General features: G+C 39.3%; 1 protein-coding gene across 2 annotated transcripts in view; it reads right to left on the bottom strand.

Annotated features, from left to right (window-relative positions):
- Positions 1–474: 474 nt before the first annotated feature.
- Ergic2 (ERGIC and golgi 2) overlaps positions 475–23,131 on the bottom strand; it is a 33,471-nt gene continuing 10,814 nt past the window's right edge. For both annotated transcript variants that reach the window (XM_021165351.3, XM_085839760.1), the window contains exons 6-14: positions 21,410–21,450; positions 17,859–17,960; positions 17,057–17,152; positions 12,669–12,724; positions 11,318–11,416; positions 9,800–9,897; positions 4,821–4,983; positions 3,657–3,739; positions 475–3,508 (exon numbers count right to left, since the gene is read on the bottom strand). In XM_021165351.3, coding sequence (XP_021021010.1) covers positions 3,446–3,508; positions 3,657–3,739; positions 4,821–4,983; positions 9,800–9,897; positions 11,318–11,416; positions 12,669–12,724; positions 17,057–17,152; positions 17,859–17,960; positions 21,410–21,450 — 801 coding nt within the window. In that variant the 3' untranslated portion in view covers positions 475–3,445. The remainder of the gene's footprint in view (positions 3,509–3,656; positions 3,740–4,820; positions 4,984–9,799; positions 9,898–11,317; positions 11,417–12,668; positions 12,725–17,056; positions 17,153–17,858; positions 17,961–21,409; positions 21,451–23,131) is intronic.

Raw genomic sequence — 23,131 nt, 5'->3', positions numbered from 1 at the left:
CTACTCCCTGGCAACTAAGCATTCAAATATGAGCCTGTTGGGACCATTCTTACTCAAACCACATTATTTTAACACAATGAACATAAAAATTAAATCAACCTTGTTTCCAAAATCATCAATAACTTTTAAAGTTCACTGAGCTCACATGGCTATCTGGAACTGTGGCTCTGCCATCTTGGGATACTAAAAGCAGTGTTGGTCCCCCATGTCCAGAGAAGTGTTTAAAAAAACAAAACAAAAAGTCACTGCCTACATCAGCTTTAAAAGCATAGTTAAAAACCTAACAAAACAATTAACAATAGCTAGGTTTTGACATATGACAAAGTGTGGCTACTTTGGCAAACATTGTTTACCTGGAAATGAGTTTAAGCAGAACCATGTCTTCTGACATGGGACATTTTTAGCATCTTCCTATTTTATCTGAAATACTGAGTCCTATGGTCGGAGACGTGGGGTAGAATAGCATGGGTCAACTCTAGAAAAAAAAATACTTTAATTAAAAAGCAGAGCTGGAGGCAGGAACTTCTCAGTAGCACAACACTTGCTGACAATATTCAGAGCCCCAAATTCAACACCCACACTGACACAGACAGCTATCCAAGTAACCATGTATGGACCTGAAAAACGTAGCTAAAGAATTTCCACAGCATTACCAGTGACACTATTTGGCATCCAGCCTATATTTAAGGGATCTCCCTGTGCCTTATGAGCAGTTCTCTTAAGGTACTACATAAAAAAGTACAAGGGTTAACTTTGGAATATTAGAAGACCCCAACCAAGTGTTTTACTGTAATACTGTCAGCTATTCACCCGCTCATACAAACAGCTGCTGGGTACTGTGTGTACTCACAGATTCATATTTTCACACAGGGTTTCTCACTGAACCTGGGACTTGTTGATTCAGCCATCTAGGTTGACAGCTAGCCCAGAGATGCTCCTGTCTGTTTTGGGATGGGGATGCATGCCACACCAGCCTCCATCATTACTCTGGCAGTGTTATAAAAGGTTTGAAAAACTTAAGAAAAAGCAACTGCTAGATTAAATGACATGCTGAATTTTTAAGGATCTTAAGGCTCTGGTTGATTTATTTCTTAAACTATCAAAAAACTACCTGACTACAAGTATAAACAGAATTCTGAAGAAATTACAAGTAAATTTACTTCTTAGCATTTGAATCACAATACATCTTAGTCTCACATGCATTTGAAAGTTAAGACTGTAAATTGTGTTTCAAATGACAAATTCTGATAATGAAATGGCTTTTCTGTGTATCTGATAAAGTTGAGAACAAGTGGATCTGCAATTCTAATATTGAGCCAGGCTATTGCACGAGGTAGATTGAACAGGCTATCTCAGGAGGTAGACAGTTAGGTGTTTGAACACCTGACAGTAATTTATTCACCTATTACTCATCTTTATAGGCCAAGATATACAAATACATAGTATAAAAATATTTTCAAGTAAAGGTGTCAGACTTAAAGTATTAGGATTGGAAAACACACACACAGACACACACACTTTTAAAAGACTGGACTGAACAGACACTTGGGTATGGTGTCTCCAGGGGCCCACAAGCATAAGGAAAGCTGTGTAGTTGGCAGGTCAGTGAGAAATTTCTGACCTGGAAAGGAAACCCTAGTGAGGCCACACGTTGCCTTCATCACCCAAACAGATGGTTAGCATTTTCATTCTTTTAATGACAAAAAATGTGCTCCTGACTATTTGAAAATCAAAGTTTTAACTTTTAAAATGGCTATCAATGGCAAAGAAAAGTTTGCTTTAAACAAATTCCCGAAGAGTCAATTTTAATGGAAAAGATACATCAATAAAATTTTAACGTGGCATTTAGAAAACATTGAAATAATTTAAAATAACCTTAAATCTTTTTAAAAACATTGTAATACTGAAAATAACTCTAAATCAGTATTTTCTTCCCTGAAAACTGACTGAATTCCCTAGTAAGTAGACATGAAGAGCAACATTCAGTCTCAAGTGAGTAGTTCTTGCTAACAAAATTCTGGAGAGATGTCCTGTTTCTAGACAAACTATAAAATTTAAGGGGAAAACCAAAACAAAATAGAACAAAAAGCTCAGAAAAGACTCATTATTTGAAATTTCCTGGATTCGTTCAAAAAAATTTTTTAAACATTATAATAGTATTAAGTCATTTAACTCCTTGACTCTTAACCTCTCGCACTTTAACCAAAATGTCCTATCTTCTATAAAATGCCATTTTTCATACACTTTGCTGCTGACTGATTTGTTGCCGTCTCCTCCTTCCCTGATGGCCTACTTTCTTTCAAGAAAGCATTTTTTTTTTAATCCTTAAAAACATTCACTTGAAACACTGATTTGTGACAGGCCACACTCTAAGCCACCACTGTCCTGTGTCCTGTGTCTGGTAGGGACTGAAACTCAGTCTTCTCACTCAATGACTTAACCTCTACCTTTCAAAATCACAGAATGAAAACGAGGCTGGCACACATATTCAGCAGTTCCTAGCAGTACCTGATAGGGCTCCTTCAAGTTACTGTAGCCTCATCAGTTCTGTGCAGCGCCTGAGGGCAGCACCTGTCCAGGGTTACAGCTGTGTCTAGGCTGCTTCAGACTTCAGTATTGTATGGACACTGCCTTGCCTGTCTCAGATGTCCAGTTTTCCACTACTCATAAACATACAACACTCAACTTTTCCCTTCACATCTTACAAACTGTTTATCTTTTTAAACATTTATGCTTTCTTCTCCCTGCAGTGTCCCTTGTTCAAGCTGTTGAGTGACACCTGTTATACATCATAGCATGTAGTATATACCTGGGCCTTAGGAAACTTCACCTTAGTCTTCTAAGGCTCAACCTAAAACAGTCAGGAAAGTCAGCAACTGGAGTTCAAAGGAAAGCAGTGACCTTCATCAGAACCCCAAACTGGACAACACCATCTTGTCAATATGGCTTAATATTAATATGGCTGTAACACAGGGCCAGTCCCTGTTTCCTTTATTAACCATGTGAGCTGATTACAGTTTTTTTAAAGTCTAGACTAGTTTTCCATATGTTTTACACATTTTATTCTGACATCTTTAAAAACAAAGGACGCACACATTTGCATTTATTAATGCCCTTTTCTTTAAACACGGGTTGATGTCCATCCTCTAGGCTCTGCTTTCCATATTGTCTGTTTGGTGGGAGAGCATCAGAGGTGCTGTCTTCACCTGGCACTGTTGGCTGGGCTGACTCTCCAGTTAGCTGCATAATTTCTTCTATGACATTTGTAACAGACACACATATACAAGACGACTGCAGTTTGTTGTTTTCCTTGGCTGTTTTTTTCTTTTTTAAATATGTTTCTGGGTTCTCATATTTTCTTTTTCTTTGAATATATTGCACAACATGTTATTATTAGAAAAGGCTTTATGTCTCAGGCAAAAAGTTTTTCTCCACCCACATGGTACTAATGTGTGTTGTTCTCTAAAAGAGGTAAGTGGTTGTCTGTGTGGCCATCCGCAAAGGGGACCTGAGAGGGGAAGGAAGGCAAGAGGAGAGTGTTAGTTCCACTCTACATGATGTCTCTAATCACAGGCTTTATAAGGGGCAATCCTTTCTATTTAGACATAACACCACCAGCAGCACTTAAGACAAGCACCACATGCAGTACCACTTACAGAACGGACAGGCTTGTAGGATCCAAGTCTGAAACGACAGCAAATTATTTCCACTATAAATTTTCCAATTCCATGTAACATGCCTGCAATAAATAAGTTCAATTTTTCATTAAGTTGCCTTTGAAATTGCTATGTGAGAATCAAAAGCTGTACCAACTGTAGAGGGTTAGACCACAAAAGAAATGAAGCCAAGCCATCTGTGGCTGCCTCTGAGGCTCAAGGTACTCTCAAGGGTTACATTTAAAAACAAACATTTCATCAAGATCATAATCCACACACATAATACACACCTGATATAACCTACCCAAGACTTTCTTACATAATTTTGTAAGTAACAGATTTAAATGAAAAAGCAAAAGAACTGTGTAAGGACAGCTGCTCATTTGTACCAGAGATATGAATGAAAACAAGGCGGGGCTCCAAAAACACAACTATCTAGCTTGGAGTAACCAATGGCTCAAGATGAAGCTCCCCCAAAAAATTCCAGAATCTTGAATAAAACCCAAAAGCATTACTGATTTAATCAAAACACCACAAACATGACTTCATATAGTGTACAGGGAAAAAAAATTTCAATATATCTGTGATGCTTCCTGGGCATTTTCTTGTTTAACTCACAATACACTTACAAACCAGATAATTACATTTCATAAAAGATAGGTGAACTATCTAAGGACTACCAAGTCAATAGTGGAACACAGATTCTGTTCTAGCTTTGTCTGTGATTAATACACAGGATGTATGTGGCTTACCACACAATCTTCCTTACATTACTGATTCCTGTGAATTGGATGTGCTTACAGGATATGAAATATATTTTAGAGCTTTAGAATTCAAAGCAGTTCCAAATATTAAGACATGAAAATGTGACTATTTCTTTTTTTGTGTGTGTGTGACTATTTCTTATTTCTGATAGAAGTATCATGTTATGTTTTGTTTGTTTATTTGTTGGTGCTGGGCCTTGAAAAAGTGAGAGTCACACTACAGCATAGTTCTATCAGTGAACTATCTTCATAAGATAAAGTAATAAACACTATAAGAAATCAGATATCAGAAAATGGCAGCTAGTGCCTGTAAGCCCAGTGAGATCTACACAGTAAGACCTTACCTCAAAACAAAACAAAACAAAATAAAAGGAAATTAGGCAAAGAAATGAATGTTAACCTGTTGTTGAAAAGATTCCTCCAATTATACCACAGAGTCTTACAAAAAACTGCCAGAAAGGCATGTGTTCCTCAGTGACTGTCACCATGAGAGAACTGAGATCATATTTCATAAATATTCCAGAGACGCCGTGGCTGCCTGCAGCATGGTTGATGATGCGTTCCTGAGAGGAAGGGAAAAGAAACATGTGGTGTGGCTCCTAAAATGCACTCCTTACCAAGCTACAGTGTCCCACATAGGACATCTCATTTTCCATAGGATAAACTGCCCTGGACCATACAGAAGCTCTTCAGAGACAACTACCAGGGTTCTTGCTGGGGTTAGAGGCACATCTGTAATCCGGCACTAGGAAGGAAAAGCTGGAGGGCTGTGCATTCATAGCAAGATACTACTTCAAACAAAACAAAACAAAACAACCAAGAACCCAGAACTAAACCATTCTTAACAGTGTGGAAATGGTCATCGTAGACACACCAGGTTTTTCATGAGCTTAGAACTAATCAAGGAATAAAAACCAAGTCGACACTGTGACGCTTGTGTATTGTTTCTCAGGATGTACTTCTTCATCATTTTATTTCTAAGTTAAATTAAACTCTAAGAACTAGGGACACATACAGTATGGTCAAAACCCACCTCCCCTTTATTATTAACACGGAAAAATCTTACATATGATCCACCAATCAAGTTTCCAACAGAAACTCTCAAGTGCTCAGTATCACGTTGAAGACATGAAAACCCTGTGACCACCTATAATAAACGAAGCTATCTTGGGGATCAGGGCATCCAGTAACATTAGAGAAGATTAAGAATGATTAAACTGGACTTCCAAAACTGAGAGTAGCAACTCCTCACCCACCCTACACTGTAAAATTCAGTAAATGATTAATACTTTATTCACCTTTATCAAACATTCCTTACATATGGATTTTTTTTTTTGATTTTGCTACTTTCAGATTTGTCCTGGAGATAATCTCACATTCAGATATGTCCTTCCACTGAGTCAATTTATAATCTGAGCTGTTTCTAGTCTTCTGCCATTGCAACAACACAATAAACCTCACACACAGCATTTTTCTGTTTTTCCCACTGTATCTTGGAAAGAGGTTTCTAACAGAGATAGCTGTTAACAGAAGCAATGCATACACCAGTTTGAAAATATAGCCACTCTCATAGACTATCACACAATTCTATAATTATAAACACCTGCTTGTTCTGCCCCAAAGTCTGGCTAGACCTATTCTGTGTTTCTCAGGCGTTTGTCAATATAGCTGGCAAGAAATACCTTCCTACTCTTAATGGAAATGTTGGGAAGTACAACATACATAGTTCCTGTGTAGCACGCGCACAGGCACGCACACACACACTGGTTTTGCTCCTTGAATGATTTGAAAGTTAAGACACTTAACATTTACCCTCTGGAGTAACATCTAATTCAGAAGAATAAGGAGAACCCCATTCTCACAAAAGCCCTAGTGAGGATCAACTACAGCACTCTCATGAGAAGAGTCAAGTGGAAAACTGTCACATGCCCCAGAACTCACCTGTTGTGAGGTTGTATATTACAACCTCAAACTCAATTTATAGTAAGAAAATACAACCCAGAACAGATAGACACTGTTCAAACCTGCTCTTCATCTCCCTGCAACTGCTAAGACTTATCTACCTTGAAGCTGGAGAGCACACAGCCAGTCAGACCAGTGCACTGACTGGGAGACAGGCTGAGAGCAGGGAGCACTCACATTCAGGGAGGAAGACTTACTAACAACAAAGAAACCAGAAAACCTGTAGCAGATTACAAGCTACCTATATAAATACAGGAGTTTACAAATGGAAATTCATAAAGTAACTTCTGCCATCAGTTTAATTTGTAATAACACATTTCTAACATTTAGAACAAATTTCTTTCCCTCTAGAACACACATACTAATACCCACTTCTGATATGTTCTTTGCTTAAAATGTTAATTCATTTCACAACTTCCACAAATTTTTAAACAGAGAGTGACGGTTTGAATATAGGGAGTGGCACTATTAGGAGTTGTGGCCTTGTGGGAGAAAGTGTGTCACTGTGGGGATTGGCTTGGAGACCTCCTCCTAGCTGCCTAGAAGTCAGTCTTTTCCTGCTTGCCTTTGGAACAAGATGTAGAACTCTCAGCTCCTTCAGCACCATGCTTCCTGCCATGATGATTAAGGACTGACCCTCAGAACCTCTAAGCTAGTCCCAATTAAACGGATCCTTTATAAGAGTTGCTTAGTCAGTGTCTCTTCACAGTAATAAAACCCTAACTAACACAGAAGTGGGTAATAGGAGGGGGTATTGCTGTGACAGGCCTGACCGTGTTTTTGTTTGAAGGAATGTGGATTGGGGACTTTGGATGTGGAAAGCCGGGCCATCCTAGCAGTTCTACAGACATTGGCACTGAGGGTAATTTGAACTCTGGAGATTGTTCTTATGTTTGTGTGAAGAATGTGGCTGCCTTTTGCCCTTGTTCAAAGAGTCTGCCTGAGGCTAAGGTAAAGAGATTTCTATTATTGCATTGACAAAGTCTCAAAAAAGCCCAGTATAAACTTTGTCCTCTGGTTTACTCTCTAGTAGAATGTTGTGATTGAGTGTAGCAAGCTTAGAAAGCAAAGATATAAGATGTGTGGTTCAAAGAATAAAGGGCATCAGGAAGTGACTGAAGCTGAATCCAGTGTTCAAGAAGATAAATTCAGGGAGTGGTGACCTTAGGGCAAGATTCCACCCAGCTAAGCTTATTGATTTGCAGTTGAACATGAGATAGTTACATATTGTTGGTTATTACTATGAACTCATTATTGTTTTCATTTGGACTTTTAATCTGGAATGAACTACAATCCAGAAATGGAAGGCACACATATGATCCAGATCTTAAGGCTGGGAGACATAGGCTTTTCATCTGCATCTTGAAGAACTGTGGTCAGGGAAAAGCTGGGGTCCAGGCATCATGGTAGACGCCTTTAATCCTAGGAGAAAGAGGCAAGCAGTTCTCTGAGTTCAAGGCCAGCTTAGCACAGAGCAAGTTCCAAGTAGAGAAAAGCTGAAGTCTAGGTGTGGTGGACCACAGCTTCAATTCCAGCATTCAGGAGACAGGCATGCAGATCTCTGAATTCACAGTCAGTCTACAGTTTTCAGGACAGCCAAGCTGAGGCAGTGAAAGAGTTGGAAAACAGAAGCTAGTGATAATGTAAACAAATAAATAAATAAAAAAGAGGGGGGAGGGCAAGTTCCCATCCCAGCAAGCAGCAGACCTTGGCAGCTTCGGCCATTTTGCTATGGGTTTAGGGTTAAGCATAGAAGAGACTACTAGGACAACTGATATTGGTTAGCTGGAGCAAGAAATTAGTGGTGATTGAGACCACCATCTCTGAGGTAAAATCCTTTGAGAATTATTTTCTGAGAGCACAAAGAAGCCATGTTCCAGAGATACCCAAGGCTGTAACTCATGCTGCAGCTGTACTTGGTAATGTGTAAAAATCACCCAGGTGGTGCTGGTTTTGAAGGAATGAAGGGGCCATGGAGAGCAGCTGAGACTTTGGTACTATGAGAGGCCAGGGAAGGCCATTGGTGAAGGTGCAGCTTCAGTTGCAGTTGATGGCCCAGGACTGAAGGGGTCATGCAAAGAGGTTAAGGCTTGGCATCATGAAGAAAGCCTAGGAGAGGCTATTGGTGAAGCCTAGTTGCAGCAGAAGATTCTGGCAAATTGAAGATGCCAGTACCATGGGATGATCATCAAGAACAGTAGCAGCAGTGGAGTGGAGTGAACCAGAGCCTACAGTGCTACAGAGAGTAGAGCTAGAGATGTGACCCAAGCCCTTTAGAGGAGCCCAGAGATAATGTGTGGATTCAAGACATTGGAACAAGAAGGTATAAAGTTGAAGTTGCCTTGGATACCCCAAGATATTAAAAATGTCGAAGCCATGAAATACCTGCTGAGGAAAGCTGCTAGGAGGGAGTGGAACCTGTCCGAGAGAAAGACATTTGTTGCAGTCAACATAGGTACAAGGAGTTGGAGATATAAAGAGTATTTTTACATCAGACATGGAGATACAGAGTTTGGGGTTTGCCCAGCTGGTTTTTGGTCTTGCTTTGGTCCTGTATGTTCTCACTATGACCTTTTGGAATGGCAAAGTATATCCTATGATTTGGAAGTATGTGATCTGCTTCTTAATTTTGATTTGATAGCAGACTACAACTAAGTGATTGGATGAATCAGAAGGGGCTTTGAACTTTGTTGAGACTGCTATAGACAATGGGACTTTTGAAGCTGGACAAATGCATTTTGTGTTATGCTATGGCTAGATATGGCCCCCATAGACTCATGTGTTTGAACAAGCCAGGGAGTAGAATATGATGGTTTGCATATGTTTGGCCCAGGGGGTGGCACTATTAGGAGGTGTGGCCTTGTTGGAGGAAGTGTGTTACTCTGGGCTTGAGACCCTCCAAGCTGCCTGAAGCCAGTCTTCTGTTTGCGTTCAGAACAAGACGAAGAACTCTGAGCTCCTCAGCACTGCCTGGATACTGCTTTGCTTCCTGCCATGATGATAATGGACTGAACCTCTGAACCTGTAAGCCATCCCCAATTAAATGCTGTCCTTTTAAGAGTTATCTTGGGGGCTGGAGAAATGTGCTCAGTGGGTAAGAGCATCCGACTGCTCTTCTGAAGGTCCTGAGTTCAAATCCCAGCAACCACATGGTGGCTCACAACCATCTGTAATGAGATCTGACTCCCTCTTCTGGAGTGTCTGAAGTCAGCTACAGCGTACTTACATATAATAATAAAAATAAATAAATAAATCTTTAAAAAAAAAAAAAAAGAGTTATCTTGGTCATGGTGTCTCTTTTCAGCAATGGAAACCCTAACTAAGACAGGGAGGGTACCTACTAAACCTCCAACCTCATCTTGCAGTTGAGAGACTAAAAAAGTCCCTTCATCATTTTAGCAGTTAGGCCCCACTTACCCTTTCTGTCACAGAGAACTGATGGGTATCTGCTGAGATCTTGTATGTGTGTAGCTTTGTTGGCACAACTGTAATGAAATATTGGAACATCTGGTTGTCTATAATAAAAACAAAATATGCCTTCTCATCAATCCAGTAGCAATAAAGTGCTAACAAATCTATTCTATTAAATATGATAAACCTGAAATTTAATACTATCATTTGACTTAATATGCAATGAATGGATACTTTTAAGAAAAAAAAAAAAGCTGATGAAAACAATATGCTCATAATTGGTAAAACAAGTCCCAGTTAGGACACAACAGGTTTGAGTGTGCCCACATGTGTTAGCTCAGACACCAACAGACACACACAGAATAGAAGAAGTCAAAGATAGCATCTCTCAGAGTAGAAACACTAATAAAGCCAACAGTAGCCACAGTTCTTATATAGGCCAATCCTAAATATACCAGTAAGTTGGAGTTGCCACACCCTGAAGATGACACCAGAGCAGAAAGGTACCTAAAAAAATCCACTCAATGATTGCTATACAATGAAAAGGTCATTGTTAGGGTCACTGGACATCACCAGGGTTTAAACAAGTTATAAAAGTAAATGTCACAAATCAAGCTCACATGGTAACACAGGCCTGTGATCCCAGAATGATTTCTCTGAGTTCAAGGTCAGCATGGGCTATATAGTTACTTTCCGGCCTGCCCAATCTAAATAAAACATCATCTCAAAATAAAAACAGTCACCTGAAATCGGGCTAGGCACCACTAACTACAAAACTAAGAAAACAATGCTTAAGGCTTGATTACGGAGAATTCAGTAGAGGAGTGAAGGCTTAAAGATGGCACACATGGTTCCTGAGCTGTCACAGCACACCTCTGACTATATGTACAACAAAGCAACTCTGGAGGAACTCTAGGTTTCTTGTGTTGGTGACACAGTCCAGGGAGCTTCCTACAAAAGATCCAGGCTGGCTGGAGAGATGGCTCAGTGGTTAAGAGCACTGACTGCTCTTCAGAGGTCCTGAGTTCAATTCCCAGCAACCACATGGTGGCTCACAACCATCTGTAATGGGATCTGATGCCCTCTTCTGGTGTGCCTGAAGGAAGCAATGGTGTACTTATATACATTAAAAAAAAAAAAAAAAAGGAGGAGGAGGAGGAGGAAGAAGAGGAAGAAGAAGAAGAGGAGGAGGAAGAGGAGAAGGAAGAAGATGATGATGATGATCCAGGCGTTTTAGAGCCTTGAACCTGTGACAAGAAAACCTTATCCTCTAGTGAGGATGAAAGGGACAGTTACACCACTACCAATATGTCAACCCTCCCCTGCCCTTTTTACCTTTTCAATCTGTTTTAGGACTTGCTTTTCTTAACATTCAGATTCCATTCACTTCTACCACATACTTATCTGCCACTTAGAGACTACCTCACAACAGTGCCGGAAGGAGTGAAAACATATTATTATGAAGGTTTTAAGAGCACTTACTTTCCTTTATGTAAATTCTAAGAGCAGTTAATAAATACTTACGATCTACAGCAATCTTTTCAGTTCCATCCAAAGGATTAATAATTCCCGGAACAAGCTCTCCAAAAGACAAATGATCTATTCTGTGAGAAAAGTTGTAAGCTAAGATAAAAAAAAAAGGGTGGGGGTGGGGATAGGGACAAATAAATTACATTACTCTTCAAAGTGACATGCTAGAAATGGTTTTACATTCTAACTTTCTGTCAAAATTATCTACAATTTGCAAGTTTAATAATACTTAAAACATGTTAAGAAATAGATGAGAAGTGTACAATAAGTAGAATGCTGCCTCTTATTATATACAAATTAATTTCTATGAAATGTCTTATCTAATCCTATGCCCTTTTAAAACATAGAACCTTCTTGATTCTAATCATCATATAAAAACAAGACCATGTCATTAGAACATCTAGAATAATGTTGGTCAAGTAATGAAAGCGATCACAGATATTTCTAAAACACACCATTACTATGACCAACTGATTTTTATATAGTATTTTGTTCTCTGAAGGTAAGTTTAAGAAGACTTAGTACTTGGAACAGTGGTACAAGCTTGTAATCCCAGCACCTGGAAGGTAGACACAGGAGGATCAGGTGTTCTAGGTCACCTGAGGCTATGCCAACCCTACAGGCTACATGAAAACGTGTCTCAATCACACTCTGCAAAAATATGTAAATTTTACAATAATCATTATACCAAAATAATTTTGTGTGAATGTGTTGGAATGTGTCTGTATCTGGATCTACAAACTAAACTTAGAATACTGTCTCTTTGTTATGGGATGTGCACAGAATGATACAAAGCACTAACTGTAGAGAACAAAGAGGAACATAGTGAACTTACAGACAGAACAGAACAGATTAGACAAAATACATTTAATTTTTTTCTCCTCTAGATAGGTATCAAGTTTTTGTTTTCCTTTCGGATTTAAACAGATTACCTTTTTTGGGGGGAGGGGGGTGCTTTCTGAGATTGGATCCTGCCATCCACTGGCAAGATACTGTGTAGCATAGACTAAACTTCAAATTCATGGCAATACCCTGCTAAGCCTCCTGAGCGCTGGAGCATTATAGGTGCCAACACACTTAGCTAACATTTTTATTTACTTATTTTTGAGACTAAATGTCACTCTAGATTCCTGGCTGTCCTGGAACTCAGATATCTACCTGCCTCTGTCTCTGGAAGGCTGGGATTAAAGGCAGCAGGCAGCAGGCATATGCCACCGCATGAGTTAACAGTTTACTTTTTTAAAGCATTACCTTGTGTTTGCACTAAAAAAAAATGAAAACACCAAGACAAAATTAACTTTCAATTTTTTTTCTATACTGAAACAAAATTTTGGAAATTGCTCACAATCATGGTTGACAAGTGCTGCCAAATGTGCATGCCCTCGAGGATGTGGGATTGCCCTGAAAGGAGGAAAAGACAAACATGTAACTCACGAGAAGGCCAATCTTCCCTGTGATAGTCAGCAGCTTGTATTACCAAGCAAGAAGAGCACATCTAGCCTGCAGCTAAGCCATCTCAGCAATGCAGAGAGCTGAGGGCTGCAAAAAGCCAAATGGGAAACGTGTTAAGTATTTATGAGCCAAAATTAAAGAAACTGAGGATATTACATAGTTACATAATGAGAACATTTCATAAACAATTATCAATGAAACACAAAACCTAATTGTGATTATTCTGTAGCTCCCACATGCATTCCAGAGAGACTGCTCACTGAGGTTTAAAGTTGGTGTTTCTAATTTCAAAAATGATCTTAAATGTGTCTGGTAATGGCCTAAAATAATGCTTCACATTTCATCTCTAAAAACACAATTTCAAAAGCAGGCTTCAACTGAGCCCATTTGGTCCCTTAAAGACATCTCTAGAATACTATTAGAGTCTTCTCTTCATATTTTGATATTGTAGATCAGTTAATTCCCAACTTAATGCAGAATTTCCTAAACTGCACAATTAAATTGATTTTTAACCTTCCTTTGTACTTGCCCTGGTGTCTGACAATTGAGGGCCCAGTCTGAGCTGAGATGTGACACTGGAGGCCTTGATTCCTATGACAACTTCTTCTGTCGCTGACACCACCGGCTGCTGGAGCCACTCTGAGCCACTACCATCATGTGTTCCTGAAGCAACTGTGCCACAACACTAGTTTACTACACAAATACTGTTTTTCCTGATAATTTCAGGTTACATTTATTAAGAAACATTCTATCAGGTGTTCACAAAACTTAAAATTTAAAGCACTGAGCAAGAAATAACAATAAAAAACTACAATAATGCTTTACAACTGCCAGCGACCCAACAGCTTGCAGAAGGCCAACCCGGAATGCTGCTGCGCTTTTACTTTTAACAAAAGTCAAAGAGACAATATGAAGTCCACAAGAGCAACCAAAATGACTGCTAGTTGACAACATATTTTGGCAGACATCATTTTAGTCTGTGGAATCTGAGGTCTCCATTTCTTTAAAACCAACCTTCCCTCAGCTATTTAACGACTTGCAAATTTCCATTCTACTGTCATTTTAAATGTAGCATTGATTCTTCAAATCTACTAACAGCACGCAGTACTGGTAACACCTCTGCACTCACCAGGATCCCGGGAAGCCCAGTTAGTCAGTTTTTTGCTTCTTTTGCTCTTTAAGAATATTTGATTAATCTGTAATATTTATATGTGAGTGTCATATGTAGGTATGTACATATGAGTACAGTTCCTGTGGAGGTCGGAAAGAGGGTGTCAGATACCCTGGAGCTGAAGTTACAGATGAGTTGCTCAATGGAGGTGCAGGGAAAGGAACTCAGATCCTCTTCGAGAACAGTAGGTAGCACTCTTTATCACTGAGCCATATATATCTCCATCCCTATCCTGCCTTCTTGATTGGCTACTGGACACTGGGCTCACTGTCTTCAGTTGTTAGAGTGCTTTTTCACTGAAAGCTAATGGTCCAAAGCCAATTTGTTTTCAACAATTTCTTCAGCTCTTTAATCAAACATACTTCAATAACTTAAGAACAAAATCTTTCTTGGCTCACCAATAATACATGCAGAAACCTGATTGTAACTTCACTTTCACATAAAAATTCTACTAGACATTTTACTTTAAACTTTCTCATTTCCTGACCACTGCTTTTCTATAGAGTTGGCACTATTTTGATGAATGCCTGGCTAGTCTAATAGGATCAACATATGCTGTATTCTTTTAATGCAGTCATAGTGCCATAGTTACCACGATTCTCTGTAGCAAAGTTAGGGGGTGATTTAAAAATATGACACCTAGAGCCTATATTTCTAGAAGGTTTTACATGCTCAGCAATGTACAGGACATTGGCAACTCTCCTGTGGTGCACCAAGGAACAGCACCAAGCACTGAGAACATCACAGAGTCTCAAGTCAACTGCTCCATTCTCAATATGACACTGTAATGCAAAAGCAGTCCTGTACAAGTAAGTGTGGCTACCTTTCAATAAAACGTCATCTTCTGGGCAGTAAGGGAGTATGACGGTTTGTATATGCTAACTAGGGAGTGGCACTATTAAGAGGTGTGGCCTTGTTGGAATACTATGTCACTGTGGGCTGGATGCTGCCATGCTCCCACCTTGATGATACTGGATTGAATCTCTGAACCTGTAAGTCAGCCCCAACTAAATGCTGTCCTTATAAGAGTTGCCTTGGCCGGGCGTGGTGGCCCACACTTTAATCCCAGCACTCGGGAGGCAGAGGCAGGCAGATTTCTGAGTTCGAGGCCAGCCTGGTCTACAAAGTGAGTTCCAGGACAGCCAGGGCTATACAGAGAAACCCTGTCTCGAAAAAAAAGAAAGAAAAAAAAAAAAGAGTTGCCTTGGTCGTGGTGTCTATTCACAGCAGTAAAACCCTAACTAAGACAGGGAATGAGACAGGATCTCACCATGTAACTCTGACTGTCCTCAAACATACTATGAAGACGAGGCTGGCCTCAAACACACAGAGATCCACCTGCCCCTGCCTCCTGAGCACAATAAATGCAAATCTGAATTTCATGTATATCTCAGGTACTGTATCGCTTGTCTCTTAATGGGTCACGCAGAAAAAGGTAGTGGGATACAGCTGGAATCCATGCTATTGACTTGTGATGAGGCTTGCTCTCTCCCAAGTTTAATCTGTTTTTTATTTTTTGATACTACTAAGATAACAACTGTCCTTTCCTGCCCTTGGTTTAAAAGTGTACTTAAAACATCACCATGAAGACTTCCACATACTATTCCTATTTATGCTTTATCCAGTTACTAATTTTAGCAACTGGACACTAACAATAAAAATTCTCCATAATGTAGACATCTTTCTTGATTAGTAATAATGTCATTGTCAAGTTCTAGTGTGCCCCAAAAGGTCTTAACTTGTTACCAACTACAGCATTATATCTGACTTCAAGTCTCTCACAACCCAGAGCTTTTTAAATACCCTTGTTAGAAAATGTAGACTGAAATGTTATGGATTAGCAGCATAAGCAAGCACTCCCCTTCAAGATCACTACTGTTAAAAGTCAAATTCAGTCACCCCAGTACAGACACTTGTTAAAAATGCTTCCATTTTCCTGTCTTGTTTTCTGACATACTATCTGACCCATCAGATGGGGCCCAGCAAAGGAGAACAGCTCTGAACTTTAGTCAGAGGAAACATGAAGTCCAGGCCATATCACAGAAACTCACAGTGTGTTCCCGCCTGGACTAGGGCACTGTCTACATGGAAAGCTGTAATGAGCCCTCTCAATCATGTGCTCCCTCTGCGGTGCCAAGGTTTCAAAGTCCCAGGACCATGTTGCAGACAGGTAAATGTGCACTCAACAGTGGCCAAACAACAACGTTTAAACTTGCAGGAGAGAAACACAACAAAGAAAAAAATAAAGTTTGAGCTGGGCATTATAAGCAATAAAATCTTTCCTGATAAAAATCTAATGTTCTCTCTATGTAACTAAAAAGCCAAGCCACTCTGAACAGGAGCTTTTCCCTGGCACGCACGCTTTCCTTCCCTCTGTAGATAAACCAACTCCCCACATGGTTCCAAGGTTCCCTCATGAAGCCTCTCCTGACTTGCAGATTACACAATTTTTCTTATCAGTGATAAGTCTCTTTTAGAGCCTCAATACTATCATTATGTAATAACTAATGCATTTAATAGTCAAAGTTTGAATTTTCTTGCGGGACTTCAGCTCTGAGAAGAGTAGAGGCTTCTCTCTTTCTTCACTGTTTGGTCCTGAAGCTCCACCCCAGTCCTCTACACAAAGCAAATATTCTAACAATGGCTTGTACAGTGAGAAACTCATCAGCCCTCCATGGAAGCAGGAAGCTAAGGAGGGGATGTTTATCCATGGTGAAATCTACCAGCAGTTTTTTGTGATGGTTTCTATGCTAGATGATACGCAAGAGAATAAGTAACAATTTCCCTGAGCTTTTACCGAAATTACTTCACTCTAGACACTAATAACTTCTGACTTTTTCTGGAATTACTCAGATACCACATTTTAATGAGAACTACCAAAGGGTTAAACCAAACAAAATGTACTATCAACAAACTAACACAGTGACAAAGCTAAGGATAGGCTCTCTGGCTAAGTTACCAAGTAAAAGGTTTTAATTCCTATTTACTCTCAGACAACACTTTGAAGTGACCCTCTGTGGTTGCCTATGCACTACCTGGTCAGGAAAGGATGTAATTTTAATCAAACTCCAACCCATTCTAAAGAACTTCAGGAAGTGAAAAGAACATACTTGCCCACAGTTATGTGAAAATTCCCTGCTACTTTATTGACATAGAGATGACCATGGATTCGGCACGCATCTGGAGTCAGTGATGAATCATCTTCCCTATAAAGCAAGACATATTCAGATGTCTTAATGCGCATTGGATATTGTGACCATGTAGTGGTGTAAAAAGGGCACACAGGAAAAAGAAGATTCCCTAAAGACAAACTTTTAGCTAATGTCTTAAATGTCAGGATTAGGGCAGTGGTTTGAATCTACTTAGAGTTGCTATATAGCTGCTATAGTTACATAAACAGACATCATTATGTATCTTCAAGTCTACTCAAAGGACTAGGTCCCATGCAGAAGAACTATGAAAATCAAAGAGTCCAACATCAACCTGCGTCCCTCATGTATTTCTGTACTGTGGTACAGGCTGGATGGAAATGACACCTGGGTCAGGAAAAGGCACATGACCCACTGGCAAACTGCTGTTTTCTATCTAAACCAATATAAAGCCATTGCATATTTTTATTTGAAAAATCACTTTCATGATTACAACAATTCTTGTTACCTATTCTGACACAAGAGTAAAAATAAATTCTTAGCCAGAAGGTATACAGTCCTACAATTTGTTCTTAAAACATAGTAAAAATTTACTATGGAGAAATACCACACATAAAAAAGTAAAGGCACTCAATGAAAAGCTCAAAATCATCGACGTCTTCAACACATAAACACTTTCTAAGAAAGAGCAGCAGAGCAATACCAAGCCTGTACCAAAGCAAGTTTCTGGTCAACACATGGACAGTGGAAGCACCTATCTCACCTTGGTGGCAGTGCAGTTGATGCACTTTTAAAAGCACTCTTGAATATCACGTCTTGAAGGGAATGCTCTTCCTGCAGCCTACTCTGAATCAGCTGCAGCATCCTAAATGCAACAAAAACAGTAAGATACACACCAAGCCAAGACTTGCTCAACTATAACAAAGCTTCTGAATTAGATGAGCCATGTATTTACGACAGGATTATATTCTAGAACAGAGTTGATTTTCTCAGGAAAAGAGTTTAACAGACACAGAGTCAGGGGCACCAAAAGGCAACCGTTGCTCTGCTCAATGTCTAAGCTCACCTTTCACACATAAGTACAAACTGTTTATTCCTGTTAAGCACTGAAATAAGTGCTGTAGTATGAAGAACAAACTAAGTGCAGGCCAAACAGCAGGGTATTGAACTGGAGGCTACAGATATTATTGAGATATAATCCCAAGGCTCATTACAAACTAGGTTACGGCACATCAGCTGATGTCTTCTTTCCCACAAGAAGTAAGTTTTATTTTACAGGACTATTCTATGCAAAATATTATAGTCTTTATTTAACTTTTAAAACAGAATCAACAGAACTCTAGAAAGCAAAGGTGATTTAAGAAACAATGTTCAAGGGGCTGGAGAGATGGTTCAGCGGTTAAGACTATTGGCTATTCTTCCAGAGAACCTGGATTCAGTTCCCAATACCCATACAGTGGTTTGAATTACATTAGTAATACCAAACACACAGGTGGTAGACAGACATATATGTAGGCAAAACATGCATACACAGCAAACTGGAGAAATGGCTCTCAATGGTTAAAAACCACTTCTTGTTCCAGCAGAGGTCCCCAGGTTTGATTCCTAGCACCCACTTGGTAGTGTTCAAAACTGTTCATAACTCCAGTTCTAGAATATGCATGGTACCATGACATGGACTCAAGCAGAACACTCATACATATAAAAGAAATAAATCTAAAACTTAAAAAAAAATGAAAGTATTCAAGCATACACAGTAAAATAAATGAACCTTAAAGTAAAGAATAGAAACAATGCTTAGATTCATCTCTTTTAACATGATCTGAAATAATTAACATCTCAAGTCATAACTGAGCAAGCATAAAAACTATACATAGTGGGAAGAATGAACGGGGACACAGAAATTTTAGGGCAGTGAAACTGCTCTTGATGGTTCAATGGTGGTAAGTGACCTCACACAGACCTTGGGTAACGTTGGGTCCATGTACTCACCGATTCGGACAACAAAGCTACTTTGGTGCTTGATGCTGGTAAATGAGACATGGGAACTCTAGTATCCACTCACCTTTGCTGTGAACTTAAAACTACTCTAAAAAATATTAAACTTGAAAGTAGAAAAGAGGGGCTGGAGAGATGGCTCAGTGGTTAAGAGCACCAACTGCTCTTCCAAAGGTCCTGAGTTCAAATCCCAGCAACCACATGGTGGCTCACAACCATCTGTAATGAGACCTGACACCCTCTTCTGGTGCATCTGAAGACAGCTACAGTGTACTTAGATATAATAATAAATGAATCTTTAAAAAAAAAAGAAAGTAGAAAAGAAAAACTTACACATAATATATGATCTTAAAAAACACAAATACTAGCCGGGTATGGTGGTGCACACCTTTAATCCCAGCACTCGGGAGGCAGAGGCAGGTGGATTTCTGAGTTCGAGGCCAGCCTGGTCTACAAAGTGAGTTCCAGGACAGCCAGGGCTACACAGAGAAACCTTGTCTCATAAAACCAAAAAAAAAAAAAAAAAAAAAAAAAAAAAAAAAACCCCACAAATACTAATTTCACAATACACCATATGTCATCGCAATGATAAAAGTACTGTATAGATATACAAATGAGAGAAGATATTTATGCACTATCCATCTAGAATACTGGGACAACAGGCCTGTTTTGTTAAATGATAAATCAAATTTATACAATAAATTTCATTTGAAATAAACTTTAAATCTAGAAAGAGAAAGCAGACATCCCAAAAAGCTTTGTGTTTGTAAAGAAAGAGGTTGAGATCCTAATTATTTAATGAAATGTACCACCTGAGAGCCAATTCTAAAGGTAAATGTGAATTCTAATGCTCACACTGTCAGATGTGGCAGGGACATGCAGGTCTCCACACTTGAGCACCCATTTAGAAGCAGAATCGAGAGAAGTAGTAAGAAGCATCTAGAAAGCATATCTCATCTTCAGGTTTATACGTCTTAAGACAAAATATTTGGAGCGCAGACCAACAGAAGCTAAAAGCTCCCACGTTTTAGAAATCTTGTAGTTCAATTCAGCTTAATGAATGGCAACGGTCAGAGCTTAAGGAAACTGTAAGATGTCTGCTTTGAACTCAAAAACCAATCACCAAGTGTAAATGCTGTATGAAGGTATGCAGAAAGCCCAAAACATGATAAAAAAGCTCTCACTCTTAATAAAAATAGTCTGTTCTCACTCATTACTACCGGTCAATATTGGGCTTCAGTTGCAGCACCCACCCTGTCAGAGAGTTCGCAACATGGCATATACATATAAATAAAAAGATTAAAAAGGAGTAGTTCATGTTAGTACTTCCGGGTTTTTGTTTGTTTTAGCTTTCTGAGACAGAGTTTTGTAGTACAGGCTGGTTCTGAACTGTTGATCCTCCTGCCCAGTCTCTTGATATTATTAGGAGTACAAGTATGCAGCACACACCTGACTCTCACCTTATTATTTCTGGATAAAATATACTTCATCTCTAGATCGAGCTTTCTAGTAAAAGTGCTAGAAACCTAGAAAGCCCTAATTATTCACTGTGTTTGTTCAACCATATTCAATTTCGAAATTAAGATTCTTCCAACCAGGAAAATCGGTAATTAAAAGTAAAGACTCCAAGTATACTAGCGATTAGAAAACAAAATGTCTGAAGGGGGTAAGAAAACCCTAAGTAAGTGCATTTTTGGTAATAATCTGAAATTAGGTAACCTTAAATAGAAGCCACCTTTGGGAACAAAAAGGAGAAAAGCACTGAAGGTAGAAGTAGTTTCTTACAAATGCAAGGACAGACCTACTTCTACTCCAGACACTACCAAGAACGTTACTGGAACAAAGGTCCACACAGGAGTATAAAGCCCCCTCTCATACTCACTGCTCACAGGCTCCCAGGAGGAGAGAGCTTTTCCTTTATGCTGTCCAGGTCAAAGTTAACTTTTTATTCTGAGACAGTTTCCATGTTTAATACATGTCCTAGAACTTACAATTTAGCCCAGGAAGGAGGTGAACTTATGATCTTCTAGCTTTAGCCCCCAAATGCTGGGATTATACATGTGCATCATCATACCAAATTCTAAACAATGTTCATATGTACTTTCATAGTTAGAAATTTCTAAAAAGTCAATTAAAATTAAAAAAAAAACCTAAAATTTATTTATGATTCAAAATATACTACAAAGATTATGTATGACTTTCCTAAGATCTGATAAGTTTTGAGGTCATATGGATTATTTATATACGAGAACATTTAACACGCATAGCTTCTGGTTAACAAAGGTGGTGCAGATTTCTATGGTGTTCACATTTTACCTCTGCCACTCTCTCTGCTGGGGTGAAAGGTCAAACAGTGCCTGAAACAGAAGAGAACACAGTCACGGCCACACGGGTCTCCTGGCTTTCATGAATCACAAGTGTAAATGGCTTTCTATGAAAAAAACAATAAACTTACAGTACCACTGACAAGTATTCACGATTTAATCTTCCGTAATGTTTTATTCAAAGACAGCACAAGAACACTTCACAGATTTTCACTATTTTCCTATGCATAGCCACTGGCATTTATAGGGACAAATACAAGCTGGCAATCAATCAGAACCTCAAAAACTGGTATTTCAAGAATTAAAATCACTCAAACCCAACATTTTTGAAACTGAAACCAAACTAAAACAGAAAGATCCACACAGGGGCGGGTGGACAGATGCCAGATAAGACAAAGCAAAAGCTGTGGGACTCAAGCACCCACAACCTTTCTTCCTGATAGGAAAAGGTCACAAAAGAAACCCACATGTCTTTGCTGAAAAAGGAACCTCAAAGCTTCCCCCATAAAATGAAAAACAAAGCCCACAAATTTTTGAATAGTAGAGAGTAAAGGTCACAGGGAGCCTTGCAAACATAAAGAACGGACTCTGATCCTGTGCAAAATACCCAAACATATAGAACATGTTTGTAAACCCAGCTGAACTGAAGCAGAGACACAGGTGGGTCCCTGAGATGACCAACTAGCCTAATGGTTAAGTTGCAGGACAGTGAAAGAATGTGGTAAAAAAATGTGGTGGACAGCACCTTTCCCAACAACACCAGAGGCTGACCTTAGGTCTCTACATATACCCACATGTGTATGTGAATGAGTACACTCACATATAGGCTATGAAAAAGCAATAGAAGTGAATATTCTGCAAACAGTATAAAATGCAAATGTCTCAGTGTCTACTCGTAACTGTCTAAATCTGAATCTGTAGATCACACTCTAATTTTTTGTAACAATCTCTGAATTTATAAGTAACATAACTCCATGTAAGTCACCATAAAATAAACTTTGCTAGTGGAAAAACAGAGATCAGAAGAGGGGATTAGAGTAGCAATAATAAATTATTTATTTTCCTGTCAAAATTTCTACCTTACAAGTACTTTCTGGTCTGAATATGAACTGTTCCTCTCAGGTTCCTAAGGTTAAAACCTAGGTCCCCAGCTAATGAATGGTACTGGGCTGGTAGGGACTTTGGGATGTTGACTTCAGGTGTCTTGTCCTGGCCTCTTCCTGTCTCTTTGTAACCTGTCCACCATGGGATAGAAGTTTCTCTGCCACACATTCCAGTATCCATGATGTTCTGCCCAAGGAACCATGGCCAGAACCCTCTGAACCTAAGAGCCAAGAGAAGAGCTCACCCCCCAGGCTGTCTTTGACAGCTATTTTGTCACAGAGACTCAAAAACGATGAAAACAAGGTCTTATCAAAGACAAACACGTATTTTTGTGCTGTAAACTAAAGTTAATTCAGCAATCAAAACTAGTCCACAAGTTTTTGCCTCAACCCAGTCAATGAATTTGGCTCTTCCTCCATCGTTAGTCATCAATCTTCAAGCCTGCTTAATGATAAGGAAACAAATCTAAAAGATGAGCACATACGCTACATGCCGTGGTGCCAGTGGACCACATGCTCATTCTGAAGCTGTTTTAGGACTAGTTCTGGTCAGGTCCATTGCAAGGGCATCTAGCCTGTAAGGTGCCATGTGCTGAGTCGACTACATTATG

Source organism: Mus caroli, unplaced genomic scaffold (genome assembly GCF_978045245.1).
Source record: "Mus caroli unplaced genomic scaffold, Mus_caroli_1 scaffold_7, whole genome shotgun sequence".
Classification (NCBI taxonomy): domain Eukaryota; kingdom Metazoa; phylum Chordata; class Mammalia; order Rodentia; family Muridae; genus Mus; species Mus caroli.
The sequence above is the reverse complement of the archived record's forward strand: the minus strand, read 5'-3'. Positions and strand labels throughout refer to the sequence as shown.